Source organism: Anneissia japonica, unplaced genomic scaffold, assembly GCF_011630105.1.
Source record: "Anneissia japonica isolate Jap-2015-1 unplaced genomic scaffold, ASM1163010v1 scaffold6552_len55032_cov144, whole genome shotgun sequence".
Taxonomy (NCBI): Eukaryota; Metazoa; Echinodermata; class Crinoidea; order Comatulida; family Comatulidae; genus Anneissia; species Anneissia japonica.
In genome coordinates this window covers 2,084-23,668 of record NW_022732208.1, presented here as the reverse complement: position 1 = coordinate 23,668, position 21,585 = coordinate 2,084, and the positions used below count along the sequence as shown (strand labels likewise).

Below are 21,585 nucleotides of genomic sequence, written 5' to 3'. Positions count from 1 at the left end.
ATGATGATTTTTTTTCTTCATATTAAAAATTTTCTGACACTGAAGTGAATAAATGTACAAGGTATAGAAATTGATTTTTTATACTCACTTGGCTATTTCTTTGCGATATTTATTGTACTACACTTACCATAACAGAAAATATTATATTAAAACATTTAACACACAAATTTATAGAAGTACATTATTAGTTATTTTCATACAAATTATTTTCCGAAAATAATATGTTGAGTTGGTATCAATATATTTTACTAGTTGAGAAGCTCATTTTGCTAGTTACATTTTTAACAACTAGCACATTTTAGCAATAGGTTGCTAGTGGCTGAAAAAGTAAATTTCTAGCCCTGATTTATATAAAATGTGAAAAAATATACGAAGATCCTACTAGAAATTGAAAATTTCCCTACGCGTTTTTCACTTACATGTAGTGAGCGAGATATGTGTGTCGTCCACACATTTAGCGGATAGCAGCCAGAGTATGTATCTTTCACACTAACTGTTTGTTACAGTATTGGAGTAATAAACATACAGAAACTAACAAATCGCTTTTTACATTTATGGTGTCCCTGAAAGGGCCGTTTGTTTCAAGTACTTTGGGGGGTTTTGATGACGTCATCGTTGGTATGAGGCATACATAAAACTGAGGGTTCGTAACTGAGGTATGTATCAACAAGGTTCTACTGTATTAGAAAAACCTTATTTTTTGTGAGAAAAAATATCAGCAAACCCTACTATTAATTTTATTCTTAGTGACTTAAAAAATATACCTATCATGAAATCTGTAAAAACCTTAAACAGCTCATTTTAACTGCCTGTTATAAGATCTGGAAAATTTCATTGAAAGATTGAATTAGTTAATAGCACAAAACAATTGACTTCTAATGACAAAGAATAAAAAAAAAAAATTTTTTAAATTTAAAGTCGGGGTTATTTTTTTGTCGATTTTCAAGTTACAAGATTTTTTTTTACTGTCACTTTGTAAAACGAGAACAAGTAAACAATTATCAAAATTTTCATAAGTGTACAAACAGTACTCCTTTTTGGTACCCCCTCCCTCCCATTGGAAAGTGTAGGCCCCTACATACAAAAACGTTGATTTTGCAAACCATTTTCCATTTTTTTTGTGAAGTCAACTAAAGTACTGTACTTAGTTACTTAAAATGTATATTATATCGATGGTTGCATTATAATTGGTCATAAAAATATATTATTTTAAATAATGAATTATTTTGAATCAACATTCCCATGCATATGTAAAAGTGTACAAATTTCTACCCTCTCCCCCTAGCATACTGTTTGTACACTTGTGAATATGTTGATAATTGTGAACAACTCCTTACCATATGGGCATGATGTGATGTCACCATTACCATATTTAGGCATGTCACTTTTTGTTCAATAATATTAGATAGTCTGGTCAGGGCTTAAGAATAATCTGTCATTATTATAGAGACATAAATAATGTACCATTATAAAACTTACCATTTGTTTACAAATTTGGTTCCTACAGCACTCTGTATTATTTTAAGCATCTCTTCATCATTGGAGACATCAATCTGCTTACTACAAAATCAATAGGTATGTCAAATATACTGATTATAAAGCCAGGAAATTCATAGGATTCCTTAAATAAGCAAAAAACAGAAGTGAAGACTGAAACTTATCTACTTTTCCAAAAACCAAAAGGTCCACTGAGATAAGATAGTAGTATACATACTCCAAGAATCGAAATGCACGCCATCGTGTCGGGATTCAATATTTCAACATTTATTTATGTCATCATCAGGAATGGAGTATGTATTATACTATCGGATCTACTTTTCTCAAGGTAGTTAGCAGAGATGAATTATTACATTATATCACTGAAATTTAGTTCATTTATAGTTAACAATATTTAAAGATTAAATTAAATATAATGATGAAACACATTCCAACGTTTTTGTAAATGTAAATACATTTTCACAGTGCATTTACATACAACGGGGAGGACTTACGCCTGATCTTTCATTATTTTGAGCATATCCTCCATAGCATGTTTGTAGGCATCTATGATTAGAGTTGGGTGCATGTTTTGAGTTAAGAATGGTTCAGCCACTGCCATCATCTCCCCAGCTAAAGGAATATAAAAGGTAAATATTTGTCTTATACACAAAGATATGTAATATAATACATTTATTGGTATTAGTAAGATTGGATGAGTGACATGGAATTATTTATTCTACATTAGCAGAGCATCCAGGGTTTGATATGGTGACCTTGAGATTTAAGATATATACAGATTAATATAATTAACTTTAAAACAATCCCATATTTACATCATACATTTTGTATAGTTAAGCCAGCAATTAACTTTCAATATAGAAATTGAAGAGGGAAAATAATGTCCTTTGACAATTAACCATTTCATCTACAAGATTTAATGTCATCAATGGAATGGTTAGGCAAATTAAAATGCTGTGCAACAGGAAAACCAACTGCATTATCCCTAATGGATTTCTTATGGTTATTACACCGAAGTCTTAATTTACTCCCTGTCTGCCCGACATAGCAACCATGATCACACTTGGAACATACAATATGTGTATAACATTAGTGGAATTACATGTGACAGATGGTGGATGGATTGTTATGTTAGAGTGGGGATGGTGATGGATTTGCTTGTAAAAGGATTTGACAGATTTGACAGCGTGAGTTGAGGCAGGGGCGGTTACCAAATAAGCGTGGGATAATGGGGAGTTGTGAGGAGGTCAGGATGGATTTTAAGTTTGGCGGCTGACATTTAGTGAGAACGGGGGGATGTTCGAAAAACTTGTTTTCGGGTAAATGGTGTTTCAATGTATGAAATTCCTCATTTATAGCTTTGGGAAATCTGATAAATGCGGGGACTGTAGTCCAATATTACTGGGATCCGTGTGGTTTTAGACTTGGCTTTGTATTCGAGAAGGCTGAGTCGTGATTTGGATGATGCTTTCTCAATATTGCGTTTGATGAAAGATACTGTAAAGGGTAGTTACTCTGGCTGAACTTGCATATGAGAGTGTTGATGTGTTTATTATATTCTGTGTCAGTAGAGCATCGTTTGATACACAGTGCTTGGCTATATACAATAGATTGTTTGATGCTAGTTGGGTGAGCGCTATTAAAGTCTAGATACTTGCGATTGTCTGTTGGTTCAGTGTACAAAGTAGTAGTGATCTGGTGATCAGATATACAAATCAGAGAGTCAAGGAATGGAAATTGACTGATAGATTGTTCAGATGTCAAGTTAATAATGTTGTGGGCATTATTAAAACCGGATATAAAATATTTAAGAGAATCTTCTCCATGAGGCCAGATAAAAAACACATCATTGATATATCGAGCAAAAAATACATATATACCGTACTATATATAATACCGTACCAGAATCTATGGTCAATGTTTTTTACTTTTGCTTCTGCATATTTTTGGGACCAACTTCCAACTCTATTTGCAACTTTAATTCACAGCTTAAGACCTATTTGTTTTCCGGTGGCTTTTCACATGCGTTGCGCCTTTGATCTTGTTTGGAATTGACGCCAAGTAAATAAGAGATATTATATAAATATAATATAGAATAACAGTAATGAAACTTAAATATATGTTGACTTAAGAAACACTAAAAGTCAAAAGCAAGTTGGCATACTATAAAGGATTAATGGTATATGTATAAATAAACAGTGATAAGGGTGAACAATAAATGACCAAGTGGTGGTCAGCCGTCATTTGACTAGTTTAAAACGCTTTCTGCAAAGCAAATTGCTTTAAATCTGATAATTATTATTAAATAGTTTATTATTTTAAAAAATACGAAGTAAAGTTTCATTTCAACATTAAATTGAATCACTGTTTTCTACAATGTAAAAGCATGACATATTATAGTTTCAACAACATAGGATTTTTTTTAATGGGAAATATGATGGTATTTATTGTAAATTTCCTGATTAGTGAAATATCAATTATGCAAATGAGCAATTAGCACATTTACGCATGTACCAAAAACAATAGGCTCTGTCTTCATATTCCCATCTTGCAATCTGCCAAGTTTGAAATCATTCGGACTTACAAAATTTTAGATATCGTGGTAACAATCAATTTACCCAACAACCACAACGACGACAACAACATGGAGATGATAGAAATGAAGATGAAAACTATGGTGGCGGTGGTGGTAGTGGTGGTGATGATGACGATAGTGGAGGTGATGACAATGGCGATAATGACAATGACATCACAATGATGATGACATGAATGATTGAAGACAACAAATAGCATACCTAGGATAATGACGGAGGTGGTACCATCGCCAACCTCCTCATCCTGTGTTCGACTGATTTCAATCATAGACTTTGCAGCTGGATGTTGTACCGTTATCTAAAAGAAAATTGCAATGTAAAGATGATTTCTTGGTACTGACACCAGATTCTTTTTTCGAATAATTGTGGATTTCTTACAAATTTGTTTGAGTGTCTTACCTCTCTTAAAATAGCATTGCCATCATTGGTCATCACTATACCACCCATTGGATCCATTAACATCTACAAATAAAAAAAATTAAGTCAACTGCAACAATAATCTATAAATACTTTAAATTTTTAAAAATATTTAGAAAAATACACTACAATTAAATAAGGCCTAAAAACAAATTTGTTGCTATCATCCGCGGCCTCTAAAAAATAAAAAAATCGATCTTGACACAAAATCCGTGCCGCATGGAAAAGATTTCTATTTGCATTATTTTTTTGTAACAAAAAATGTATTCCAAATTCGTAATGTATGGTATGATTTACAACGATGTTCTAAATGAGAATATGAGTAGGCTAAAGATATATTAATGTCATTTTGATAGCTTTACGGTCGTGAAATCGGATAAGTGAAACAAAACAAATTTCCATCAAAACTCGTCTACTAGATAGTAGGCCTAGCCTAGGCTCCACTCAAATTTTTATGACCTGACAGCAAACAATTTTTTTTAGACCTAATTGAAGTCTAAGACCTGAAGTGTAGCTATTTTTCAAAATTTAGAAATGGTTGTCACAAATCATAGATGCTGATTTGATTGGACACAAAGCATAGCCTCATGGACAGAAATTGGCCAAGAAATAAGCGGTAAGTATTTTTTATGTTAGCTAATAATAACACTTGTGCAAGGAAGATTTCCCTTTGTTGGCCACCAATTATATTTGAGAAAAATACAATTTCTAAATTTTGAACTTTTTAACTTTTAAAAAATACTGTAGATCATATAGTCCTTCTTGGAGAAAGAATTGGCCTATAAGTGCTGGAAATTAACATTTTTTCTTGGTTTTTTGGCGATCTTTTCATCGGCATTGGGCAGCCAGACACCGCTGTTTACATCGGCATTGCCGAATGCCGGGCGCAAATTTTGAGGGCTGGTGTATGCAGTGGTGGTGGATGGAGCAGAATATTTTAAAGGCATGTACATGGAGTGGGGGGTAAATATGTGCTACTGAAAAATATATTGGTGCTACTAAATGTTTTGCTGGAATGCCATATAAATTTGGCAGTGCTACCAAGAAAAAAAAGTTAATTTCCAGCACTGAGTCTACAGTACATGTACAGTAGATTACAAATGCATTGCTTCACTCACATTCCTTAAAAACATTGCTAATTACGGAAGAAATTTGCACAGAATGAAATTTAAATTTGTTAGATTTAGATTCGACTCTAAAACAAAACCACAAGGATTTCTTATTTGTTTTAATAAATCTGTTTAATTAAAAATTTATCAGTTTACACTAAGCTTGTTCCTGTCAGTCAGCAAGCTCTCACGCACTACGAAACTTTGGGCGATCTGACGTCATCACAGCCAAGCACATGGGATGTTTGCCCAGCCACATGACCCCATGAAATAAATTAACCAATTAGCAGGCAGAATTTAGGAGGCGTGACCTGATATTTACAACAAGTTGCCTCGCGACCACGAAGACTGTGTTGTGTTTACAAAATGACAGACCGAAAATGCACGTAAAAACAATATAAAAGCATTCATTTTATTGGTACAGTAATTCAATTTGCTGTGCACTACAGCTAAAAAACAGGTACTGTACGTAATATATGTTAAATAAAACTTTTCGTAGGCTAGTCATGAACCGAATTCACTGGGCTACAGGTATGCTAAGCCTATTTTAGCGTCTAGGCCTAAGCTAGGCCCTAACTGGCCTACCTTATACGGAAATGATTCAATAGAAATGTTCCACAAACTGATCTTTCTGGAAAACCGAAATCGTATTGTTAAATGGCAATTCAAACACTGTTAAATGGCATTTTTCAGTAATAATTTTTTCTTTTTTTTTCTTAGGTAGGGAGGAGGACGCCCCCTCCCATATTATGTCTATTAACACTACAGATGTATAAATACAATTTCTTTTTCTTTTGCATGGACCCTCAAATTTGCTAATAATAAATAAGGATTATGATAGTAAAACGTTTGTACGTCTCAGCAAATTCTTACTGGATTCAATCTGTCTTTCAATGAAAAAGTATGAACTGAATACAGTGTGAAACTTTAAAATAAGAATGTCCAACGATTTAATTATTTGACTAAATGGATTTTAAAGAACACTAGAGTTGGAAAAATACCTCGAGTAAGTAAACTGGAAGTGACAGCTTGTGTCTGCATACCCGTGAACCAATGAATGGTGAAACCATTTTAGCATTAATAATTCATTTATAATTTTTTACCACATGTTCCCTGTCAAAACTACAACTGCTGTCCTGTTTGAAGTGAATATCTGTTTTTGCTTTGTATGGAGAAGAGTGAAGGATGGAGAGTACTAAAATGCATAGATTGTACAGCATCAATGCAAATGGTCTGATCTTCTATGAGAACAAGACAATTAAAGCACTTAATTAATAAAATAAAAACAAAAAAATTTAACTTCCAAGCAATGAAATCAGTTTTTGCTGATTGATCTATGCACTTTTTAGTAGGTATCCCAATGAAGCCCATTTTGAGTTGCCACACTCCAAAATGTTCGTGAAATTTTACGATGTGACACAAGTTTGATGATAAAAACTTACTATATATTTTAAATGTTTGTAAATAAAAATAACATTTGAAAGAACTCAGTCCATCACATACAGTATGTAAAACGCAGGAGAGCACTAAATTGCTCTCCTCGAATTACTAAGGAGAGAATTGCTCTCCTTGAAAATTTCACAGCTTTGAATAGACGCCCTCCTCCCCCAGGGGTGGATTCAGGTGTCTGAAGTGGGCGGGCACGATTGAGAGCCAACACCACCCTAGGGGGATCCGGCATGCCCCAAGGAAATTTTTTTTTCTAGACGCCTGGAAATAACTTCTGAGGTATTTTAGACGATCAATAATCGAGGGGGGGAAAGCAGCCTAACCCCATCCCCCTGCAAATCCTCCCACTCAAATAAACTCTCACTTCAGAACCTCATTTGGAATAAACCCCTCTCGAAGTAACACCTGGAGGACGCGAAATATCGCGTTTTTTTGGCGTCACCTGTGTATAACCACACCTATTTTAATCTCCAAAATGATAAGTTTTTATCTATTTTGAAATATTGACATTAATTTGCAAACATTAAAATATTAAACAACAAACAAGTGGAAATACTTGTCCTCCAGGAAAACTCTCATCAAAACAACGTATTACCTACTGTAGGGAAATCCCCATTTTTTTAAGTAGACGTCTGTATATTTTCTGCGTTAAATTTCTGACTGTGTGGGTTTAAACAATCATTTTAGTTTATTCAAATTTAAATATTAAATTAATATACTAGAATATAGTGAACATATTTATTTATCTATTATTCAATCAATAATAAAAAATAAAAATATTCTAGGCTTAACTAGCCATTATTACTACTCAGTACTCGCAACCTGCTACTCTAGCGAATCACGCAACAACACCGATCACGCACAACAGAACCCAGAACCATGTGATACAAAGTTCACGCACGGGCAGATAACGTACAGTATGCCATTCTACTTTTAAATTACAGTAAAAGCAAGTATTAACGTCAAGAAAACTCATGTTTTATAGAATACATTATTTACCGGTACACAAGTTTCATTCTGAAATTATGACAGTGAACACAGCATAGCAGTATCATTCTTTCTATAACATTACTAGCCTCCAAGCAACAAGACGCCGTGCAGCAAGTTTACAACCATGTGCGTTTTGCAACGATGTTCGTGAAGCTACTCACGTGACTTCGAGGAAAAAAGTGATTATTATTGTTTTTAGCGAAGTGAGTTCAAACACGTACAATGTGTTTCAAACATTGTTTATGAATGTACGTAAAGTGAAAATATTTATTTTAGGCAACCCAAACCATTGCTTGAATGTCATAGGAATCCTTGTCGCACTGTAGCGAGTATAATTATAATACTAGACCAGCAAACCTAGGCTAATTAAATTGGATAGCCTGGGCCTAACCTGACTATTTTCGCCTCCGCGGTTCCCGATCTAGAATTTTTTAGGAGGTTGATGATCAGTGTACAGGCTGCACCCTGAATTTCGTGGTGGAAATCGTGTATAAAATTTGCGGCTTTATACACTGGAATATATTGTAGCTTTAGTTGCAAAATTCGATAGATTTTGATTATGGACAAAATTTCAAAATACAATTTTTGTCATTAATTTTTGTTTTAGTTGCCTGGTAAATCAAGGAGTGCGGTTAGTTGCTCTCCTGAAAGCGTGTTCAGGAGCCCGGAGGAGCGCGATCGCTCTCGCGCTCCTTAAAAATGATGGACTGAGAAATTGTTTTATTCTGCAATTACATGATCTCTCGGATTTTGTTAAATTTTAGTATGTTGTTTAAAAAGGACCCATGAGAAACGCTCAGAAATGAACAATTTTTGATCTAGGCCTCTTAATGTAGGCCTACTGTAATATAACTCTGAGGATGGGCCGAGGGGACGAAATCCATTCCTGAATGAGAATCTCCGAGACGGCGAAATTTTTGAGATGGGAAAATGATTCATTTATAAATAGGCCCTAAACCCTCAATTTTTAACTCCAGTTTTACAAGATTTGGATTTTATATGCACATTATCTCCATCACTTAGAAGGGAATGATTTTTTAATTACTTTAACAACTTTAAATTCCAATTTAACTATTCTTTCTTAGTCTGTCTAGATTGCCTTCCCCACACGGGCAAACAAATTAATAGACTAGGCCTTTTTTGAAATCGGCCTAGTGGCTACTATTCATATTCGTACGCAAAGTAATTACTAGTCTTGAAGTCCAGACATTTCATGTCATCCACCTCAACTAATCAACTAATGGCTGTGCGCCCAAAGTCTTTAAATATGTATGGTATTTATACGCTGCATATTGTCAAGAGTCAGACTTTACTATTTTACATAAAGTACTGTGAAATCATTACGCATCACATGGTGAAGTAGTTTATTCTAAAAGTGCTTGTCCACGGACAAGTGGTCCCTAAAATTCTTGTTGTCTGACCGTAAAAAACACTTGTCCCGGGCGTCGGGCAAGTGGGTTCGCTCATGCCTGTCATACAAATATTTTAGTTTTTATATAGTTATTATTAGTTATATTTTAAACAATTAACAAACATCCCCTATGAACATAACTTTTTCCCCTGAAAAAACGGGTACGTATTAAATCTTGTTAACAGTCCCTGTTCTTCATACTTTGCTTCACGAGGAATGTGAGAGGGGATAGTGCCTCTGTATTGTCACTGGCCAGGGATGGTGTTCACGTGATAACCCTAATCAGTAGTTTTTGATTCAGCGTGCGTACTTTGACTGCCTGGAAGAATGTCAGCTGCTAAATATAGACTGCTAAATGTAATTAATCGTGGGAAAATTTCTAGTCCTTAGTCCAACTACACTACAGCGTTGTACACTTCTATCTACTCAAGGACTTATAACAGTTATAAGTCCTTAATCTACTGTATATTCTTTGATAGTACGCTCAATTTGTAAGATTAATTTTATGTGTAGCATCTGAGGTGTAGTAAACCAAAATATATGCAACACTAATTTTAACATTTTGGTGCCCACTTTATTTATAGATAAAATTATGATACTGTATAATGAATAAGGTAAGATATATAGACCTATTCAGGGGTGAACTAATTCAGCTAATTAAACAATACGGGTATATTTCTTGAAGCTTTTAATCCACTGTTAAACTAGAGCCTGGTTCACGTCGAACTTTATCTAGATATACCCGTCTTGAAACATGATACGATAATCCCCTAATTGCGTTCGATGCCAAGTTAGAGCCAGATAAACAGCCAGCCAGTTTCAGGCCGTCGACGTCACGCGGTGGAAAGGCTTATTTAATAAAACATCTACTGTATTTTACGAACCTCTAGTACCAAGTGGTATTCGTTCAAAAAAATTGTAAACTACTGTAGAGAAGGTGTGAGTTTCCACTACCTAACCTAGCCGACCAGTACGAACCAACAACAGTGCAGCAGCGTGTTCTATCGCAATCGAAGTAGTAGATTCTCCTCTAGGCCCTAGCTAAATTGACCTTCGATAAAAAACGAATTATTTTAATCGCTAGCTAGCATTCTTCCATTTAACAAAATATTGTTTTAATTTTCATTAAAACGTCTGTATACTTTATGGACCTTTCTGTCCTGTTTTGTAGTTTTTAGATCGCTCAATTGTTGTTTACATGCACTTCGCGAAAATTTAGCTTCGCGGTGTCAAATAAGTTGCTGACTTCCACACACTTTTTTATTTTGTCATCGTAAACATGTGCGCTCATTTTAACGACTGGCGTTGGTGGTAGTTCATTGAAACTGAATTAATAGCGACTATTATAGCAGAAATGGAAAAGATCGAATTGTCAATAAATAAATACAACAAATCTGATTTTATTATTAAGAAAAATATACATTATCACTTTGAAAAACGTACGCAATCGGACTTTTTAACGTTATTACTTGGTCGATGATGCAAAGGGCAAAGGTCATTGGTACTATCGACTATTCGTAAAACGGATGTTTGCTGGGTTTTTACCCATAATATTATAAATAATTTCTGAAAACCAGACTAACGAGACTATTTCGATGCTGTTGTTAGCATTGTTGGAGTACGTTATTGCCAGCCAGAAGATGATAATGGTGGTACAATACAACAACGCTGGCTTAGATGCCTACATTACGTAATCGTGTCCTTGTTATCCGAGCCGACTTTACCGTTAAGCAAGTTAATTTACCGTTATTCTAGTAAAGTTAAGTCACTTAACTTAAGTGACTTAATTCCTTTATCTAGCTATAATTGAGTGGTTCACGTCGAACTTTTAACTAGTTAAGTGGATCTATATCCAAATAAGATTTCGACGTGAACCAGGCTAATGAGTGTCCGTAGAGAGATCTATGAAAACTTTTTTTATCCATTGTAAATAATTAAATAGTGCGAAAACAATATTACAGGCCATGCTGAAATTGGGGAAAATCCCATTGGGACGGGATAGGCCATGTCAAATTTCTTGTGAGGTAGGGATAGAAGTAAGTTTATAATCATAAAGAAAAGAAAAAAAAAAATTACATATCACCAAATAGGCTTAATACTGTAATATAATTCATTTATTGAAGCTTTTAATCCACCGTTAAGCAATGGGTGTAACCGTAGAGAGATCTATGGAAACCTTTTTATCCATTGTAAATAATTAAATGGTAGTCATTTTAATAACTGCAAAAAAAAATACAGGCCATTCCGAAATTACGGGAAAAATCCCATTGGGACAGAATAGGTCTATGTCGAATTTCTTGTGGGCTAAGGATAGTAAGTTTAATCACTAAAAATAAAAAAAAATAAAAAATTACACATCACAAAGTAGGACTAATAATATAAAAACTAAACTTGGGTATCAGAATATGAAATTTTAAAAATAAACGTTGTTGATGCTGTTTGAGTTCATCGACAGTAGAGGTAAAACAAAAGTACTGTAGTCAGAATCACTGAAACTCCAATACAGTAGAACACAAATACAAGTAGTTAATTTGGCTAGCTGCCAGTGCTAGTCCACAGCCAGGAGTTCGTGCTGTGTGAATTTGCCTTAAAGTTTCCCACACCAAGGATATGTTACTACATGTAGGCCTACGTACGAACTCATGAATCCATTGCATCGCGGTACCTGCGTTATGCTACAACGGCCGATTTTGGTAGACTGTTCAGACAGCTAATAAATATTCTTGATCTACCGCGGTAGCAATCTTATGCTTCACTGATCCGCCTTACTAACCAACTTGCAGTAGCCGTGGTAGTAAAAAAAGGGAAACCGCGGTAGGCACGGTTTTTAACTTCTTGGACGGCTCCTTACCAGACATAAATTCTGCCTATTTTACAATTTGATTGATGATTGTGTGGAACAATGGAATAATGAAGTGTTGGTACAGGAGTGAGGTTTTTAAATTGTGCAAGATCAGATCACACTGTGCAGTTTCAACTTTTACTATACAACAGCTTCTAAATTTTACATATTAATGAATAAGACTGACCTTCATCATAGATCTTGGTCCAAGACATGTTCGGATAACATCTGCAATAGCCTACAGTATTTACACAAAGAAAAACAAAATATTAGTACATTAGCAGACTGTAGCCCAGTGGAGTAACAGCTGTGAGCTGCTAAGTACAGTATGGCCCCAAAGATGCCAGGGGCCTCAGACTTTTTGGTTAATGATCTTACGTGGCAAATCCAAGGTTTTGATTAGTGGAGCAGGCTTTTCCTTACTTTAAACTTTAGTCTCACTATCTTCATATGCATATGGGCTACGGCAAGTTGGAAGAATAACAATTTCTTTTTTCAAATGGAAATGGATATTGACCAGACCTGCCATTGGCCTCTAGATAAGAATATTCAAGCCAGCTCTACCAATGAACACCTCAAATTTGTGTAAAACTGTCTGGAGCAAAATGGTAATAGGACCTGGGCCTATCCAATCCAGTTTTTAAAAATCATCTGAATGAATTGTGTTGAATTGAACCAATAAATATTACTGAATAAATTGGAGGTATTGAAAAATGATGGGTTTAAGTACAGCCGTGAATTACTGCGTTCGTACCACGCGTAATGTTTGTAGAATACGCGTCCACTACACATAACAAAAACAGTCGGACATAGATCGTAGATTGTTTAGAACGTAGACTGAACGTAAAACACAGTTTAGAATGTAGTTAATCAGTGTGTTCAATGCATAAAACCAGAGAGTGTAAAACAGAGAACGTAGAATGTAGGATAAATTGTTCACTTTATCAATCGTTTAAATCTAGGATAATAAAAAAGGCTTAACGAAAAAGCAGCACTACCAAAGAAAAAAGAGAAAATAATATAAGGTACAAATAAATTACAATGCTACGGCCATAATAAATAAATAAATATGCATTGAAAAACTGAAGCAAACATAAATAGTAGACAAAGACATAAACAGCACTACTGAAAGCAAACAAAGTAAAAGACGAGAAAATAAAAGATATATTAGAAATTCAAAATATAAGTAAAGAAAAAAAGAATAATTGAGGACTGGATTCAATACAGGGCAGAGAGCAGGGAAACTTTATTATTATAAAGATTATTGTTTCAATAAAAGTTGTAAATGATGTAGAGATTGTGAGGTTCCTAACATCAATAGGAATGGAATTCCAGTTTTCAATAATTCTTCTACAAAAATTCAGTTGGGTCATCATTCTATATGGTTCCAACACACTTTTTTGCCCGACCCCCTTGAAATTGCCCAATATTTTGCCTGTTAGGGGTCTACCTGAGATAACCCCACAGTGAATTTTTTGATGAGTTACAGTAATTTGAAATTTTCATGAGATTTGGCTAAAAAACTCACCTTCTGACAGACAACTGCTATATCTCTCTTGAAACTCAACGTATTGAAGAAATTCTGGTATCGTTGGATAGAGGAGAATATTTTCTTTCCAATGATAAACAACTCAATGTTGTCCGGACTAGTGAGAGTTATATAGGTCAAGTCACATGACCTTGAACTTTGACCCAAAATATCACAAAAGTATATATCTCGATTTCGGGAAATTCACACCTCAGTTAGGACACTTAGCCCACATGATGCCCCTAAAGTTTCATTGTGGGCAAATGATATATATTAGCTCTAGACTACATTTTGTGCCTAGACGCAGGGTTCCCGGAACGCCGCCCTCAGCAGCGAGTGCGAAGCACAACTCAGGGTCAAAAGTGGAACGTGAAATTGCGATATGGTTTCATAGTCAGATTTTCGAGAGAAACATCAGCTACCCGTATTTCTCGACTGAGACGTCAGTGGGAGCTGTAATTTGTATGGCAAGGAGATTGTGCAACCCTTAATTCGTTTTAAGGGAATTTACGCCCAGAAACCTTGTAGTTATTAATATTTTGGTTATAATAAAAAATATTCATTTTTTGGTGACGTCACAATCACAATACATTTAGCGGGCATACGTCATATGCTAGATTACGTCACCTTTACCTGGTAAGGCAAACTTTCCCGGCGTGCTTTCTTCATGGATAAACAAACACCACTGCTTTCATGGATGCCTTGCCTAGCTAAGACTACAAGAGCCGCATTGTTAGCATTGTATAATACTTAAACAATTAGGTACCTCTGCAACTAAATTATAACTCTTTAGTTATTTGCTTTTTTTTCTTATTTTAATTTATTTCTTTCGAAAATGTACTTTCTATCACATATAATTGCACTGCCTAGTTAGGACTGGGCCTAGGCCTTGTCTTATTGTTATGCCTCATCGCCCCCCCCTCATCGCCCCCCCCCCCACGCAGTACACCAGTAGCCCCCCCACCATACATTACAGACGTTTGCTAGGCAACGGAACGTGATTGCACCTTCCTTCCCAGGTGTAATTACATTGGCATATCGTTAGCTAACCAGTTGTGTGTTTCTTTGTGAAAATGAGTACCGCGGCATACTCATTTTCACAAACCATCCCCTCTTGGAAAGAGGGAACTTTGAAATAATTGTCTCCATATCTTCGCTAATTAAATTAATCACCGTAATTTAGCTTACACTTATGCATTTAAGGAGCACTTAAAATGTATAATAATCATTTCACTGCCTGACAAACCCCGAAATTTATTCATGCATTGGGCCTAATAGATTCATCTTGCTGTACTGTGACTCCAACATCACTGGCGTATTGTAAGAACCAACTGACTGCAGACCACTTCCGTCACACATTACTCTCCATATAACACAGCACCCCCCTAGTTCCGTCACCTCTGGGTATTGATAGTTTCACTGAGTTTCCAGGAAATCTGCTGATTGATTCTATGAAACTGGTACCATAAATTGTAAATCAGACCATTTTTCTGGGACCAGTGTTTCTCTGCTGATTTACCATCACTAGGGTATAAATAATAAATTGAGCGAGGGAGAACCTCCAGGAATAGTGCGAAACATATTTTTTGGCGGCCATTTTGAAGCCAAAATACTCAACTTTCGATGGTTTTTATGGCGGCCATCTTGAATTTCAAAATGGCTGCCATCCTAGATATATAAAACCATGTATATTGGACTCATAGAGAACAATAACATATGTTTAAACACTAAATTTAGCATTTTTCATCAAAGAGAAGTGGAATTACATACTAAAATATTTGATGTGTTGCTGGAAAAAGTACAAACAAGAGGGGTCTCCCCGGAGACCTACCACAGTTAAAACATCAAGGGCGGTTGGTGGCGCAATCCAGTGCAACCTGGACCAAACCAGAGCACTATAGCACATGCTTCAGTCTGAAGAAGTTGGCAGTCTCCCAATGAAACGTTACAGGTAATCTATTGTACGTTTTTTGGTTTAACATAAAAGTAAAAATTTTAATAAATTAAAATTGGAACCAGATGAATTTATTCAATACTGTACTAAAATATTTGATTTTTGAGGATATTTATGGCGGTCATCTTGAATTTCAAAATGATTACCATCCTAACTTTTTGAAACTATGTTTATTGTATTCAAAGAGTCCAAAATCATATGATTTGATCCAAATTTACCATTTTCCATAGAGGATATGTGGAATTATACTGAAATATTAAATTTTGACAATTTTTAAGACAGCCATCATGAATTTCAATATTCCTGCCATTTTACGTTTTCGTACCTGTCTCATTGGCTTCAGTGACCCGAATAACATATAGTTAGACACCAGATTTGCCCTTTTTCATTGGATATAAGTGAAGTTACTGTATGAGCCAATATCATAATTTTTATGTTCTGCCCTTTTTCTGGAGGTTCTCCCCCGCTCAATTTCTTATTTATACCCTAGTGATGCTAAATCAGCAGAGAAACCTTGGTCCTAAAAAAATGGTCTGATTTTACTATGGTGTCAGTTTCATAGAATCAATCAACAGATTCCTGGAAACTCAGTGAAACTATCAATACCCAGAGGGCACGGAACTAGGAGGGGATGCTGCATTATGGAGAGTAATGTGTGACCGTAAATGGTCTGAGCTGCCAGTTGGTTGTTACCATGCGCCAGTGATGTTGGAGTACAGCAAGATGAAACTATTTATGTAATGCATGAATAAAGTTCGGGGTTTGTCGGGTAGTGAAATGATTATTATACATTTTAAGTGCTCCCTCCATGCATAAGTCTAAGCTAAATTACTTTGATTAATTAGCGAAGATATGGAGACAATTATTTCGAAGTTCCCTCTCTCCAAGAGGGGATGCAAATGCTTTGTGAAAATGAGTACGCCGCGGTACTCATTTTCACAAAGGAATACACTCAGCTGGTTAGCTAACAATATGCAAATTTACATGAACACCTGGGAAGAAAGGTGCAATCACGTTCTGTTGCCTAGAAAACGTCTGCACTGTAGCGTGTGGGAGGGGGGTACTGATGTACTGTGACTGTGTATAGCAGGGTACGATGCATAATATGACTAGGCTTAGGCATAAGTAGACAGTGCAATTATATGTGATAGAAAGTACACTTTCGAAAGAAATAAATTAGGATAAGAAAAAATTAACTAGGGCCTAAGAATAATTCAGTTGCAGACGTACCTTGTTTAAGTATTATATGCTAACTATGCGGCTCTTGTAGCCCTAGCTAGGCAAGGCATTCATGTACAAAGCAGTGGTGTTTGTTTATCCATGAAAAAAGCACGCCGGGAAAGTTTGCCTTACCAGGAAAAGGTGACGTAATCTAGCTTATGACGTATGCATGCTAACTATAGCGTGAGTGTGAATTTTATATTATAACCAAAATATTAATAACTACAAGGTTTGTGGGCGTAAATTCCCTAATACGAATTAAGGGTAACACCATCTCCTTTCCATACAAATTACAGCTCCCATTGACGTCTCAGTCAAGAAATACGGGTAGCTGAAAATCTGACTACGAAACCATACCGGAAATTCACGTTCCACTTCTGATTCTTGAGTTGTGCTTCGCACACGCCGCTGAGGGTTGCATTTCGGGAACCCTGCGTCTACGCACAAAATGTAGTCTAGAGCTAAGATATATCATTTGCCCACAATGAAACTTCAGGGGCATCATGTGTGCTAAGTGTCCCAACTGAGGTGTGAATTTCCCGAAAATCGAGATATATACTTTTGTGATATTTTAGGTCAAAGGTCAAGGTCACGTGACTTGACCTATATATTCTCACTAGTCCTGACATCATCAAGTTGCATACCAAAATTTCTTTAATACGTTGAGTTTCAAGAGAGATATCAGCAGTTGTCTGTGAGAAGGTGAGTTTTTTAGCCAAATCTCATGAAAATTTCAAATTGCTCTAACTCATCAAAAAATGCTGGCGCGGAGCCAAAAGATTCACAGTGGGTTTATCTCAGGTAGACCCCCCAACCGGCAAAATATTGGGCGATTTCAAGGGGGTCGGGCAAAAAAGTGTGTTGGAACCATATGGAATGACCCAGTTGTACACTTCAAAGTTTATTCATGTTAAATTATAACAGTAGTCTGATCCAACAAAAACATAAACAACTCTGTGTGTCTCTACGTTCAGACGGTTCGCAGCCTACGTTCACTTACGATTTATTATGTCCTATGCGTAAAGTTTGTAAATTTGTTTATTCTACATCCTACACGTCCCACGTCTATGCAAATCATACATTACGTCTACGAAAGCTAGGCATTATCAAAGCTGCAGTATGAATTGGCTGTAATGTAAAAAGTCAATTTCCACTACGGCTAAACTTACACATAATATAATCCAGTGTAGGTACTAGGCTGGCCCAGGCGTGCAAGAGCACAATAACACTTTTGATATTGGCCTTTAAGTAGGGTCTCATGTCAAAAAATTGCAAAAAACTGTATGTTGGTGTGGGATGAGTATAATCGTCGCTGGCAGCGAATGTGTTTATTTTCTTTGATGTATTTACTTCACTGTACCTACAACCTCAGGCCACCTTTTTTCAAGTGTGAACAACCAACAAATTTTAAGCCGGCCCAGAGTCGACCTACTGTAAATTTAGTCTGATTTTGAAGTCGGCTCAGGGCCCGCAATGCCGGACCTCGGCCAACTATGCTTCATATCTTAACGCAAACCAAACCTAGGTCACCAAGGTCGCTTTGATAGCGACCTATTTTGACATCTTATACTAGCCTATAACATTTCATGCAAATCCTGACATAACAACATAGTGGCCATTCGTAGCATAATTATCCTTCCTGGCATAATTTGGACCTCCGTAGCATTAATGCTACGCATAGTTTCACCATCATTTTGAGTCGGCACTGGGCCGATATAATAAGTGTGATTAGGCAGCGCTAATTCACCTTAGTAATCTTGTATCATCAAAAATCATATTTTTAGCTACTGTGTGCTCCTTACAATATCTTACAATGCTTTTACCAGAATCTGGTACTAATAACGCCAGTTTTTAGCATTTTATTACTAAAAACCATGTTCTTAAATGCCTAATAATAGTAGTTATATTGCTCTACCCTGCGTCTGTGTTCAGCAAGAAATTAATGATGGTGATCAAGCTTAATTCTTTTGCCAGAATTCAAACTTAATGAGTCGGTTGCCAGAATTAGTAAATTGGCTCAATCAAGAGTCAGAAATAAATTTGCAGGGTGCAGGACTCTACTACTACAAGACAAGTTGGATGGCTGAAGAAAGAAGGGAAAAGGAAGGCAGCAGAGCATGCATATTATTGAATGAAGGAAAGAATAAATAAATAAATAAATGAAATGTAACAATTAGTAAACAAACAAAAAATATGTACGCAAGTGGAATAAGTGTTAAGGTCCTGAGTGTAATAACTTTTGACTGTAAATAAAATAATGATCCAAAGTGTAATAACTGTTGGCCCTAACTTTAATAATTGTTCTGTTTGTAATAACTTTGTGGTCCTAAATGAAATGTCCTAAGTGTAATAACTATTGAATCTAAATGTAGGTCATAATGGCCCTTAATGTAATAAAGTTCCTGATTTACAAATGATTTATTGATAGATTGATTGGCTGATCGGGTGAGTGGTTCAATGGTTGAATTTTGATTGATTGCTTGATTAATTGATTCATTCAGTAATTATATGATTGATTGGGGGATTGATTGGGTATTAATTGACTGATTGATTAAATGATGTTTATTTGTTTGTGGTTTGTGAGTTTGTTTGATCATGGTCGATACATCAATCTATTCATTGACTAAGGCCCCATAAAAAAAAAAATTAGTTTATCACCCTATCCAATAATAACTGATGAGGAAGGGAAGAAGGTTTTTTTTTGGCTAACCCTGCCCACATTTTACCGATGTTTACAAGTAAATCAATGGTTAGGGACACATATAAAAGCCATAAGAACGGAATCAAATTTATATTTTAAAAAAATATGTTTTTGTTGTTTTTCCTTTTTAAATAATATTTAAAAATAATATTTAAAAATAATATTTAAAAATATTTAAAAATAAAAATGGAATCAAATTTATATTTAAAAAATATGTTTCTGTTGTTTTTGTTTTATGTTGAACATATTTGCAAGAAATCCTGAGCTTTTCAAGTTAAAAAAGATGGAACGTTTGAAATAAAATTATACGTTGATAGAAAAAAAAAAATCTGAATTTCCCCAAAAGTGATGGGGGAGGGGTTATAAACTAATTTTTTTTTTTTATGGTGCCTAATCAATTGATTGGGTGATTGATTTACTGATTGGAAGAGTGATTGTTTGGGTAATAGGTCGAGTAGCTGATTGGGTGATTGATTTATTGGGTGATTAGTTGGATTGGTTGGGTGATTGAATGATCGATTGGATGGGGATTGATTAATCTGAATGTTGATCAATTGATCGATTGTGTGTGCAATTGATTGAACGTTTAAGTGATTGATTGATTGATTGGGTGATTGATTGATTGATTGACCGGTTCACTGGTTGATCGATTGATCAATTCATCAATTGACTGATAGATTGATCATTTTGTTGATTTATCGATCATTAATAATTTGGTGATTGATTGATCAGGGGTTTATTTAAGAGCCGGCGGCCGGCGCATTCGATCGGCTACTACGATGTTTTCGCCGGCTACTTCAATCAATGCTGTACAAAAATTAATACAAAAACCACCAATATAAATAGCGCAACAGGCCTGTAAAGAACCTTTTATTTACCTACACGAAGTTAATTTGCAATAGTATGCACTAATTTCGATGTTCCTTTCTGTTGAAAGTTCGTTAAAATGTCTACCAATTCTCAGACTCCATGTTTGACTTTCATGAACTCGCGGCGTAAACAAAGTTAAAGTTCAATGTTCGGCAGTCGCGCCTGGGTGAGTCCATCAAAGAAGCCACGCCTCCAAATCACATGTTAGCCAATAAGATAATAGAAATTTCTCCTCCACCACAAGCTCAGGTGGTGATGACGATATACATCGCCCAAACTCTTTTTCCGTACATTGGGCTTCCGGGTTTTCTTACCGCGGAGAAGAAAAAAAACAGATCATCATTTTTAAATTAATTTGTGTATGACTATGAACCTTTTATTTTCATTTTATTTTTATTTTACTAGCCCTCTTTGTGATGACATAGATATTTCGGAAATGATAAATAATATTTAAAAAAATCAACACTGGCTCAAATTCGTTTAGACTCGGTGGCAGGCGTAGCAAGGCGAACCAACTATATTGAATGCTGTTTACACTCACAATTTCAATGTTATAGATAGTAGGCCTACAATGATTAAAACGGCAAAGCAAGCCCAAATCGTCTCAATTCACGACATCACATGAGACATTTTTTTCCAATGTGGTATCCATTCCTTTTCGATATCTGCGTAAATTTTAGAACTATTTTTTGCTCTCCTTTAGATGTTTTCTTCAACGCAGATCTAGGGCATAGGCCTAAATGGTGAATCCCCACAAATTTCAACATATTTGTGAAAAGTAAACAACTTCATCATTATAAAAATTGTATTTTCAATTTATTTTGGTGGATTTTATTAAATGTTTATAAACTTAAAACGAATGTATTTCAATTATTGAATCAATATTCTGACCTTAAATTCCGATGTTGAGCTCGAAAAATTCGTAAATTCTAGGCCTATTCTAACCTACTCAGTAAGTATACTAATTAATGAGGTTGTGATCATCACTGCATGTGATTGCAC

General features: G+C 35.4%; 1 protein-coding gene across 1 annotated transcript in view; it reads right to left on the bottom strand.

Moving 5' to 3' along the window:
* LOC117115599 (T-complex protein 1 subunit gamma-like) overlaps positions 1–21,585 on the bottom strand; it is a 54,286-nt gene that overhangs the window by 30,946 nt on the left and 1,755 nt on the right. The window contains exons 3-7 of the mRNA XM_033259456.1: positions 12,497–12,547; positions 4,491–4,553; positions 4,293–4,389; positions 1,992–2,109; positions 1,480–1,560 (exon numbers count right to left, since the gene is read on the bottom strand). Of these exons, the coding sequence (XP_033115347.1) occupies positions 1,480–1,560; positions 1,992–2,109; positions 4,293–4,389; positions 4,491–4,553; positions 12,497–12,547 (410 nt within the window). The remainder of the gene's footprint in view (positions 1–1,479; positions 1,561–1,991; positions 2,110–4,292; positions 4,390–4,490; positions 4,554–12,496; positions 12,548–21,585) is intronic.